The sequence below is a fragment of the Melanaphis sacchari genome, unplaced genomic scaffold (genome assembly GCF_002803265.2).
Source record: "Melanaphis sacchari strain LSU unplaced genomic scaffold, SCAv2.0 Contig7_pilon_pilon, whole genome shotgun sequence".
NCBI lineage: Eukaryota > Metazoa > Arthropoda > Insecta > Hemiptera > Aphididae > Melanaphis > Melanaphis sacchari.
This window is the reverse complement of record NW_020271560.1, coordinates 7,447,927-7,460,770: the sequence shown is the minus strand read 5'-3', so window position 1 is coordinate 7,460,770 and position 12,844 is coordinate 7,447,927. Positions and strand designations below refer to the sequence as shown.

The 12,844-nt window shown below is 26.4% G+C and overlaps 1 protein-coding gene across 1 annotated transcript; it reads left to right on the top strand.

Annotated features, from left to right (window-relative positions):
* The first annotated feature begins 353 nt into the window (after window positions 1-353).
* On the top strand, window positions 354-12,144 carry LOC112601674 (glycine dehydrogenase (decarboxylating), mitochondrial). The gene is made up of 17 exons (XM_025349407.1): window positions 354-541; window positions 2,778-2,862; window positions 4,506-4,641; window positions 5,074-5,461; window positions 6,589-6,785; window positions 8,415-8,760; window positions 8,842-8,928; window positions 9,030-9,206; window positions 9,265-9,449; window positions 9,524-9,725; window positions 9,950-10,066; window positions 10,133-10,278; window positions 10,353-10,485; window positions 10,542-10,752; window positions 10,806-10,913; window positions 10,986-11,131; window positions 11,202-12,144. The coding sequence occupies exons 1-17, from the start codon at window positions 389-391 to the stop codon at window positions 11,292-11,294; spliced, it is 2,910 nt and encodes a 969-aa protein (XP_025205192.1). The 5' UTR covers window positions 354-388; the 3' UTR covers window positions 11,295-12,144.
* The last annotated feature ends 700 nt before the right edge of the window (window positions 12,145-12,844 follow it).

Sequence of the window (12,844 nt, the reverse complement as noted above, 5' to 3'; positions counted from 1 at the left end):
TGATTTGCCTTTAAATTGCCGTGTATAATTCAATAATTATTAAAATGCAATTTTAAATTAAATCATTAAAAAATTAGTGAAATTTATTTATAACAAATAATAGACATACCTACCTCGATGTTTCAAATAATTATATTATAGGTCGTAACCGTATTATATAATATTTTATGTATATAAATGTAGTCATTTTCGTTATTATTTATAATTTTATCATTGGATAGTAAATTTAAACAAGCAATTATGATTAGTCGTTACAAATAAATAATAATACTATATGCATTGTATAAGTGTACAAATAGTAACAAGTTGATTCGCTGTTGATTAAATATGATGATGAATAGATGAGTGATGATGATAATATTATTGCGTTAGGAAACAGTGGTCAGTCATGTTTCGCCGTTTAAATTGTTTGCGCAGGACGCAACGTTTTTACTCGTTAAATGCATCGAATTCCGTGTTTGGTCGTGAATCTTTTATTCAACGACACATCGGACCCAATGACTCCGATCAAAAACAGATGCTAAAAGAACTGGGATATCAGGTGCGTTTCTAATTCCCATAAAAAGTCTAAAATAAAATTGAAAATCTTTTAGTTTTAAATTTAAAAAATAATTTTTTTTTTTGTGTTGTGTGCTTGAATGTTATTATAGCTTAGTAATTACTTGATTACGTTAAATTATGAACTATTTATTGACTATTTTTACATTTTTTTACCATTTAAAAAAAATAATAATTTACGTAATATTTTGTATCTTATAATATCGTACCGTAATTCATAAGTATATAATAAGTATAATGATATAAATGTATAATTTTATAAACCTGTACCTGTTATACTTATTCAGTGAAGTTGAATATTTTATATTATTGTACAGTTTTTGACTGTTTTATGACTATTTTTATTTATTTATTTTTAAAGCATATTACTAATGCCATAATTTCTTAAATAACTAACAAAAAAAAAAAAAAAGAAAGAATTACTTTATAAATATAATAAGTAATTATATAGTTTACATATTACATTTTTTTGTTTTTTTTTTTATGTAAAAGTAATAAATAACGATAAAATTACTATAGGTATAATAATTATGGTTTTTAAAAGACCGAACTGCTGAGTAGTGTTATTCTATCTTCAATAAGTCTGAAAAACAGCCGGCTGTTTAGACAAATAATTAGTTTGCCGAACGGGCTACCCTATTGCAAAAAATCTATTCTTTTTGTAAAAATATTTATTTTCCATATGGCCTACGATATTTATATAATAATCGAATAAATAGTTTATCTTTCGAAATGAATTTCTTTAAATATTAAAATAAGGTAATTGGTATTATAATAGATAGGTGTATATTTGCATTAGAAAACTTTCCTTTTTTAAAAGGTATCATGCTTAATATTTCTACCGTGCGTACTTTTTTTCCCTAATTTTTAAGCTTAAACACATACACAATTATACTAAAAAAATACTTATCACTTTTACTTTTAATGTTATATTTTAAATATTATCTACAATTTATAAGTGCAAAAAAAAAAACTTTAGACAATATTTTAAACATTTTACGTAATTATGAGATTGATCGATGGTCAACCACATAACAGATTACCTATTGTATTATATAATGTATGAGTACAATTTTAAAATGTTTTTAAAACATGTTGAGTAAATAATAGGTTTATTATGATATTTAAAAATGATGAATCAGAATTTAATTTTTATTATTTTTTTTTTTTTTTTGATATTTATATAATATACTTACCAATATATATTTAATCATGCGTGAGATATAAACTAGAAGTAATTTTAAATTGTTAATTTAAATTTTTAAGTAGATTATTCAATTTTGTTTTATTATGATTATTGATTATAATTGATTTCACTAATATGTTTTGAATAAAAATAGAAATGTATAGTAAAAATATTCAACTATTAGATATAATGATGGATACTGGACTTAAGTTATTGTGATGAGTTAATTCTGTACTTTCATTTTTTTATTAATTCATTGTATAGTAAATCATAGCACTTAAGATTATTTTTAGAAAACACCTAGGGTGAGCTACCTGTTAAGAATTAGGTATATTTTACTATTAAAAATAAAAATAATAATAAGTACTTATTTGAAGCATATGTAAACAATAGTTTCAATCGTCTTATTTTATATTTGGAGTAATTTTTGTTATTATCTTATAAATAGTACTTTAATTCATGTGTATAAAATATGTTAAACGGATCAATTCACTACTTATGTTTACATAATGATCTCTTTAAAGACAAATTTATTTATGGACAATTTAACTACTTAAAATGATACAATATGTAATAATTAATTAAACAATAATCACGTGTTTAATTATGCAGAATCAACATTTTTAATACCATAATTATTTAACTAAGTTTTTAAGTTAATAATTATTTAATTGTAAGATGAAATAAAAACGAATAATTCTAAAATTATCAAAGAATGTAAATAACGTCATATAAGAACTACTCTAAACACTGCTGTTAAGCTGTTCCATGTATATACTAAATGCGTATATTCGTCAACTACTACGTACATATAAATAAAGTATAGCTGTTAGTTATATATAGATTATAGTTATTATGTAGTTATGATAATTCGATTACATTAATCTAAGATTTAGATTTGATTAAAATAATCATTTTTACCTATTCTATTTTATTATTTTACCTTGAATAGGTATGAGTAGAATTTTTATCATATACCAATCTTGAAAATAAAATTGTTAAACTCACATGGACCATAAATTGGTATTTTCAGAGTTTAGAAGACTTGAGCGAGGCCGTGATCCCAGATAGTGTTTATCTTCCGAAGACGCCTAATTTAAAATCGTCAGTTATAATAGGTATGTTATGTGTTATATTAAATAATTGATAACCTCTTGTTTATGCAGGAATTACAAATTTTGTTAATGAAATAATGAGCTTATATTAATGCATTCATATTTACATAATATATTAAATGGAATGTATAAAATATAAACTAAAATAGTTTGTGTTTGTAATATAATTTACTCAGCAATATACCAATATATTATTACATATAAAAAAATAATGACCTGAATACAAAGTAAACTAATACATAATATTATTATATATATATATATATATATATAGGTCATTATATTGTACGCATTTGTACATTATTTAATTTTAATATAGGTAATATATTTATTATTATTATCTTTGATTTTGAGCAGAATGATGAATCTATTAATTTTAAAATGATCTATATTTTTTTTATGTCTATCTTTACTTTTTGAGGAAGTAAAAATGCTTAAAAGATCAACTTTAAGGGTGATTCCTGGCGGAAAATCAAATCTAGTACTATTTTTTACGGTTAAAAGTAGAAATTCTTATTTCTCTTAACTTAATAACTAAGACAAAATTAATTTCTTTATTTTATTTTAATTTAAAAAACAATTAAATGTAGAAACGGTGGAGTACATGCGTGCATAATGACTATCCACGGTGGACTTTATAAATATTAATTCTACTTTCCGGTAAATTTTTTTCTAAAGGGTTGAATATTTATAAATAAACTCCTATTTAAACATAAAAATAAAAGATGTATGTATTTATAACTGCAAAATTATTAGAAAGTGTTTGTGACTTTACGCATGATGAAATTCTAAGTTTAAACGCTGATAAAAAATTATTGAGTCTATAAATTAAAAATATTTTAAAATTGGTTAATAAAAAACTTATGAAGAATCTTGTATTGATTTTTTAAGAATTTTAACAAACAAATAATTTTTTATTGCCATTAAAAAAAAAAAAAATAGAAATTTTCAAATGTTTATTAATATTTAACTCAAAATGACTCAAAACTATTCCTATTTTTTAAATCATATTATGTATGTATTATAAAAAGATTTAGAAAAAATAAGTTTAACCTACTAAATAACTTATAGCAATATAAATCCATTATACAATATTCTTCAAAGAATAGGCTAACAAATAGTAGCATCAATTCAGTTGTAAGAGGGGGCAAAGTTTTGACCAGTTCATTTATTTGAAAAAAAATCACTCGATTCATTGGCAAGCTGTTTTCAACTTAGTTTTAATACATAATACGATTCTTATCTTACATGTATTGATAAATTTTAGACTAAAACAAACGTGAACTTATTAATTATACCTATCTAGTACCTACTTCAGTGACGTCATTGAAGATTTTGTTGATTGGTTGAATAAATTATAATAACAAACACGACTGTTAAATCATAATGTGTAATCGAAAAGTGGAAAATATCGAATACCTACTATCAGAGCTATAGCTTTTGAATGAAAACAGTAATTTTAGAAAGAATTAATACTTTTGCATTTTGGCCTGTTCAGTTGTAACAAATGTCCCGTTCGATACTTCAACTGCATATACCTATCGTTTAAATATTGTATATTTTATTATATTTAACTATTATAATATTACCTTTATAAAAAAACATTGGAATAAATCTATATGCTACTAAATAAATATATTTTACAGACGAGCAATCTCTAGCCACTTTGATAAAATCGATTGCAAGTAAAAATCAAAAATGGAGAAGTTTCATTGGGATGGGTTACTACAACTGCCATACGCCTCATGTTATCGTAAGAAACATGCTAGAAAATCCTGGATGGTATGCTAAATTATTTAAATATTCTGTTTTCACTACTCTGATTTTATATATATTATATATTTGTGCTTACTAGTTACTATCTTTATTTGTACCCTGAAATATTTACATTATAGGTACCTTATGTAATATGACACTTCTATAGAAGTTATAAGGTTTTTTTTAAATATGTATTAAACTTTACCTACATGCTGCAAACTCTATCAGAAAAATTAAATCTATAATTAAAAACAAAAAATATACAATAAAAATATAAATCTATTTTGTAATTTGACAATCATAGTTAGGTTAGGTGTACTTTAATACATTTGCTTCATCCGCCCTTTCCTTTTAGTTAGATACTTTAATAATTATACTACAAACGTTACTATTAACAATATGTAGAAATTAAAATTACTTTAATACTTTATAAAATAAATTTATTGTACAATGCAGGTTGACACCTTATACTCCTTACCAAGAGGAAATCGGTCAAGGTCGACTAGAGAGTCTATTAAATTTTCAGACATTGGTTGTCGACCTTACGTGTATGGACGTAGCCAATGCGTCTCTGTTAGACGAAGCTACGTCGGCGTCCGAAGCACTGACGATGACGTTCCGGCATAACAAACGCAAACGCTGGTTCATTGCAGACAATGTACACCCCCAGACATTATCGGTTGTACAAACTAGAGCCTCTGCCCTTGGCATTGAAGTTTGTTCTGGTGATCCGAAACAAGTAAACGATTTCAAATCGTACAGCGGTGTGTTATTACAGTATCCAGACACATATGGTAATTTATTTGATTACAGTGATGTCGTGCATAAGGCTCACAACAACGAGGTTCGTTTTCAATACCAATATAATAATACATAGGGTACTACTATAAATTAAATTTTAATTTTAAAACTTCTGAATAATTAAGAAAAATAAATCTGTTAAAAAAGTTCAAGAGAGAAATTTTTCATTGACCATGTTAAAATATGATTTTATTCAATTAACTATTTGATATCGAAAACTAGAAACTAGATTATGTTAAATACATAATATAATACAATGTTTAATATATTGTACTACACTTTACTCTATTGGCCACTAAATCACATGTTTTCCCTAAGGTTAGATTCAATTGCGTCGAGTCATATAAATTTATGTAAAGCAAAATCAAAATATTTACACACCTACCCACCCACCACTGAGGGATGTTGTCTACTTCTAATAACTAATAAATTTAGTTATTTATTTAATTATTTAGTATAGGTATTATGTAATGTAAAAACAAAAACACATATAAATAAAACCACCCACCCTCTTTATTATATGAAGCGATTGCTTCAGTTCATGTATAGGCTCGGCGCTACTAATTAGATTAACATATTATTAAATTAATATTAATATCACATAATTTTAATATTATCAGGTGTTTTTCCACAACTTTGCGCACAAGTCTTAATTTTAATTATGTGTAGGAGATTTTTTTTTAATTGCATAAATACCTAATGATGGAGGGTAATATCTAAACCTGGCGAACAACGTGACAGTAGTATTTGATATCGTTTATTCGTTTCGTTAAATTGAAAATACCAATCATTTTAAAAACAACCTCTATTAGCATTATGCATAGATTTATTTAGTATTAAGTTTTAATATGTCAATATTAAGTATTTACTGATAATTGCCGATTTTTGGTATTTATTGAGTATAGACAGTACTTATTGCTGTATAAATCTGGGTTTCTAGTACACATATTTACTAAAAAAAAACACAAAAAATATGAAGTTGAACTTTACACGTTAATAAACGGAGTATAGTGGAAACTCGACTTAAGTTAATACTATTGTGACGATAGTTATACCGTCTAATACCGACTTACCGGTACACCTTAACTAACTGATATATAACCACTAACGCGGAATACTAGTAGATAAATTGCATATATACCGTCAGCTCTATAATCACTTATATCACAGACTTTAGTCGTATGTGCCACGGACTTGTTATCGCTTACTCTGATCAAAGCTCCCGGTGAATACGGCGTGGACATTGTGGTCGGAAGTAGTCAAAGACTCGGCACTCCACTCGGATACGGAGGTCCACACGCCGCATTTATTGCATGTAAGAAACCTCTGATGCGACTAATACCGGGGAGGATGGTGGGTGTTACGAGGTAGGTAACACCAGTTATATGTCCATTTACTCTACCTCTATATTATGTAGGTTGTAAATATACATATAAATTAATAGCATTTTAATTTTTAATCATATGTTATAATATTGAACTTATAGTTTATAACTTTCTATGTTCTATCTACCTTCAACTTATGATCAGCTTACAGACGTTAATACGTAATTATTAACCGTTGCGAACATATTTTTTTATAGTTATTACTCAATATATATATATATATATATATATAAGTTTATATTAATTAAATGATGCATTCAGATCTTTTTTGGAGGAGAACTGGTTAAATCCTCGTAAAATTAATTATTACAATTGTTACTATACTAATATAGTATGGCCAGTACCTCATACTATATTTTATTGTAGTAGTTACATATTTATTTACAATTGTTTTGTATCATAGTCTATTTAAGGTGCTTACAGAATAACTTGATAAATTTACTTGACTTTAACGTAATTAAAAATGATGAATTATCAATAATCATAATATAAAATATAATTAAGAAGAAATGCTCTTCCTTTTGTCCATTCTCTCACGCATAGATTCATCACTATATATCCATACCATTTATCCATTCTACAATTATAATAAATCGACAAATTGGTAATTTATTATAATAGTTTATAAATGGTAATAATACATAAGTACTTAATTGTGGGAAAATTCGAGTTGGATCCAAATGTATTTGATCGTCTAAACGAGGGGTCGGCAATCTGTGGTCCGTTTAGCAATTTTACGCGGCCCACATTACAAATTATAATTGGTATAAAAATATGGAATATCACACTATGTTAGTTAATAACCCAACTTTGTTAATAAATACAACATTAAATTAATATAAGTATCAAACAGTGATGAACTTAAATAAATTAAGTTAAATTTTGTTTAAAATTTAAACTGTATCTAAAATGTAAATAAAATAAGGGATAGATATGGTCCATGAAAATTTGTTTTATTAATTATTGGCCCTTGACACCAAAAACGTTGCCGATCCCTGGTTTAAACTAAACACTATGCTCCACATAGTAATTTGATAATAATTTAATTGAATGAATTCGTGGTTACAACAGGTGGTCATCGTAATATTCCGTGCTCACCCTTATATTCTTATTTTATTAAAAATTATATTTACAAATTGACATATTTTGAGTAAAATTTATTTTTCACTTCGTATTTTAACCACACATGTGGCACATCATACAAAAAAAACAAAAGGAAAATAAGCATTTTTAAGAGAGATGCTTTGTTAAAACAAGTGTACAATCGATACAATTTAATTTTGTGAAAGTTGTGTCATTTAAATTTCTTTCCAAATTAATTCAGTTACTTATTTAAGCTACTTAATGTAAATATTAATTACAATCAACGAAATTTAAGTTTTTCATTTAGCCTCTCGTTGTTGTCTCCCAAGTAGTAGACTGTACTGTCCCAAACTAATTTTTTCAAAAAAAATTGACAGTTCTGGGTCGCACCTAACTTATGCCAATTTTAAAATGTTTTCCAAGTTATTTCTAGTTCTCTAGATTGAAACCACTTTAAGCCTATTTTATACTATTACCTATAATATATTATATAGATATTTTAATTACTATTTTACATTATTTGTACAGAGATGCAGATGGAGACAAGGCGTACAGATTGACATTACAAACCCGTGAACAACATATACGTCGTGAACGGGCGACTAGCAATATTTGTACTGCTCAAGCTCTGCTAGCAAATGTAGTAGCTATGTACGCAATTTATCACGGTCCGGTAGGACTGAGAAATATTGCCCAGAGAGTACACAACAGTACCGTGATACTTAAAACAGCGCTTGACAAAATACCTGGATGTAATACTGGCAATGCCAGTTTTTTTGATACTTTGCACTTGAATACCACGATTCCTCAAAAGGAAATAATCGACAGGTGTAGAGAAAAAATGATCAATTTGAGGTTTTTCGACGACCAATCTGTGAATATACTTATTACATTTTATTATAGTTTTTGCAAATTCTACACATTTTATTTTAATTCGTTATTTTTTATATAATAGATTGGCATATCGCTAGATGAGACAGTAACATCCGAAGACATAAACGACTTACTGTGGATTTTTGGATGCGAAAATAATAAAAATAATGTAAGTATACTTTTGCAATATGTTTTCATATTAATGTAGGTATATGTTAAGTAGCCATGTTATAGATGATTCAATAATCTGTTAAAAACAATTGATTTTAGATAATATGTAATGATGACATTTTAGAAAAAAGTGTAAGTAAAACAATATTTAAGAGGACATCACAGTATTTACAACATCCAGTATTTAACAATCATCAATCAGAAACACAAATTGTTCGGTACATGAAACAATTAGAAAATAAAGACGTTTCACTTGTCCACTCTATGATTCCATTAGTGAGTCGAATTATCGGTTGAAAAATATAAAAATATTTATTTTATTTTATTTTTTTAGGGATCGTGCACAATGAAATTGAATGCTACCGTCGAACTATTACCGCTTTCAGAACCTGGATTTATTAATATTCATCCATTCGTACCACCTGAACAAGTTCCAGGATATCATCAAATCTTACAAGAATTAGAATACGATCTCTGTCAACTAACCGGCTATGACAAAATATCTTTTCAGCCCAATAGGTATACCTGCATGCATTTAATAAAAATATTTTAAATAATTGTATAAGCCTATGAATCATGATACACACTATTAGCGGCTCTCAAGGAGAATTCGCCGGTCTATGTGCCATTATGAAATATCATCAACATCGCGGGGATGAAGATAGAAAAGTGTGTTTAATTCCCACGTCAGCACACGGTACTAATCCAGCATCAGCTCAAATGGCTGGAATGGATATTCAGTTGGTGAATGTGTCCAAAGATGGTTGCATTGATCTACAACATCTCAAAGATAAGGTATAAGTGCCTACTTACCTTACATGAATATGCTTTATGAACTGTAACTATTATATTTATTAGGTACCTATATTATTTAACTTATACTTAGGTACCTAAGTATTTTATACCATTAGAAATTCGATTATAATAGTATACCTACTAGATTGGTGTTTATTTATTTTTTTTGTTTCATTAAATTTAACAATCGACATTTGTTCTATTTTTTTTAATTATTTATGTAGGTTAATAAATATAAAAATCAATTATCATGTATAATGATAACATATCCATCTACTAATGGAGTATTTGAAGAATCTGTTATGGATATATGTGAAATGATACATTCAAATGGTGGACAAGTAATAAAAATACAATTATTTTATGTCAAATAATATATAACATTTTACTCATACTTCAAAATTAAGGTTTACTTGGATGGAGCTAACATGAATGCACAAGTTGGATTGTGTCGACCTGGTGATATTGGAGCTGATGTATCTCATTTAAATTTACATAAGACATTTTGTATACCTCATGGCGGCGGAGGTCCTGGGATGGGACCAATAGTTGTGTAAGGATTTAAGTGATTTACTGATAGTATTTAGTTTATATATATTTATAATATAATATAATATTTATTGTTAGTAAATCACACTTGGCTCCATATTTACCAACTCACCCAGTTATCCACAGTGGTAATGAACTTAGTTTGGGTACTGTTAGTGCTGCTCCGTATGGATCAGCTTCTATCATACCCATTTCCTGGGCATATATAAAAGTAATTTATATTTTACTTTTATTAAAAATCAATTATTAATAAAAATTCATTTATAGTTAATGGGCTCACAAGGACTCAAGAAAGCAACTCAAGTAGCTATATTAAATGCAAATTATATGAGTAAAAAATTAAGTAGTCACTACAAAACATTGTTTGTTGGTACTAAACGTGGATTAGTAGCTCATGAATTTATAGTAGACACGAGAGAATTTAAAAAGACTGCAAATATTGAAGCTACCGATATTGCTAAGCGATTAATTGATTACGGTATGTATATATTATTTATATATGAATAAATATAATAGATTGTTTTTTTTTAGGATTTCATGCTCCTACTATGTCTTGGCCAGTTGCTGGTACATTGATGATAGAACCTACAGAATCTGAAAGTAAAAAGGAATTAGATAGATTTTGTAATGCTTTAATTAGTAAGTACATTAATTTATTTAATAATTTATTAAAAATTAAAAATGTTTTTGTTTTTATAATTTAAACATAAGGCATAAGAGAAGAAATAAGACAAATAGAGAATGGTATAGCTGATCGAGAACAAAATGTGTTAAAATTGGCACCACATACATTGAAACAAATTTGTAGTGACGAATGGAATAGACCATATTCTAGAAAATTAGCAGCTTATCCAATGGTATTAAAAATTTAAAATCTGTATTATAAATTATAATATAATGTCTACCTACCTAATATTTGTTCATTAGGGACAAGAGCAAAAAGTTTGGCCAAGTGTTAGCCGTATCGACAGCAAATATGGAGATCAAAATGTAGTTTGCAGTTGCCCATTAGTATTTTAAACTTTATAAACATATCAACTTAAACCAAAAAAAAAAAAAAAACAATAACATGAGAATAAATAATATACATTTATTTTATAGATTATTTTAAATCCAAACATAATACCTAAGTATGATTTTTAAAATCTAGTACCAGTGGTACCTACTTATGTGCAATGATAAACTATTGTCGAGTATTGCTAATTTATGATAGAGTAAGCAGTGCTCAAATTAGGAGGGACACATGGGAACTCAGCTTTTAAACTAGCTTTTGATATTAATTAGCATTCTCATACTAAATTTTCCTAAAAGAACACACAGATACGTAATTGAGAAATATAAAATATAAATGACAACGATATATTTATTTTTTTTTGTATATTGTACCATGTTTTACAATTAAATTTCTTACCTATAATGGTTTTTTTCTATTTAATACAACTAAGAAATAAATTAAAAGTTTAAAGTGATTATAAGTGTAAACATATTAGCATTTAGTCAAAAATAATATACATTAGAATTTATTTAATTTAAAATATGATTGTAGTAATTAAGAAAGTATGAGGGCAAAGCTCCCAAGGGTTAATGTTAAATAAATGTTCAATTGGAATGCTGTTCATATAATTTCTATTTGAGTTACCATTCTTTTAATTTATCAATTCGAGCACTGGGGATAAATAACTATAATCTTTCTTTCTATTGCTGAGTACTTGCAAGAACAATATCAGACGGATGTCAGTAAATGATTAAGTAAAATGGTATACCATTAAAATAGTCATGTTCAATGATATTTCTATCTTAGATAATTATACGTCTATATTTATTTGTATTTTATTGTATTGTTATAATAAAATTTTGTATGGACATTTTACTTAATTTGTATAATTTTCATGTAATATAATAATATTGTTAGTCTATGATGACTAATCAATAATGAATATTATATGAAATTATATTTATATACTCTAGTACACCAATTATATACAACTATTTTAGTTTTATAATTTTATTTGTCTTGAATACAATATGATTACAAAATATGCTAGAATTTTATAGTCTATGTTTTAAGTTGACTGTACCACATGTATAATATCTATTCAGTCCTGGATTGAACCAGTGAGCTACTCAGAATTTGAGTTCATAGTAAGACTAAATAAGGTATACATTATAAATAAAATCAAAATAATATACCTTATGAATTATATATTCTACTTAAAAATTAAACACGAAAGTATAATAGAATAGAAAAACAACTAACGGCAAAAATACATAAAATCTAATAGAAAACCAACTAAATATTACTTAGTACCAAAAATCGCCCTCTAAAGTTGAAAATTAAAGCATTGTTAGTTTTTTTTACTGTCCCAAAATGGATCCACATGGTTATAAATATATTTATATGTACATAAAAAAATATGGTAATAAAAACTAGAACAATTTAATATAATAAATGAGTGGAATACTCATTATCTAAGAAGTAGTCATACAATTAATTTTAATAAGGGATAGGATTGGGCATGTGATAAAAATTTGAAATTTCTGTAGGCTCAAATAGCTCGATTTGGTCCTGT

Excerpts from the sequence above, each read along its gene's own strand:
- LOC112601674 (XM_025349407.1), top strand. The coding sequence starts at position 389 with ATGTTTCGCCGTTTAAATTGTTTGCGCAGGACGCAACGTTTTTACTCG. Across the intron at positions 8,929-9,029 it reads GCGAAAATAATAAAAATAAT|ATAATATGTAATGATGACAT; the intron begins GTAAGTATACTT and ends AATTGATTTTAG. Across the intron at positions 9,726-9,949 it reads TACAACATCTCAAAGATAAG|GTTAATAAATATAAAAATCA; the intron begins GTATAAGTGCCT and ends TTATTTATGTAG.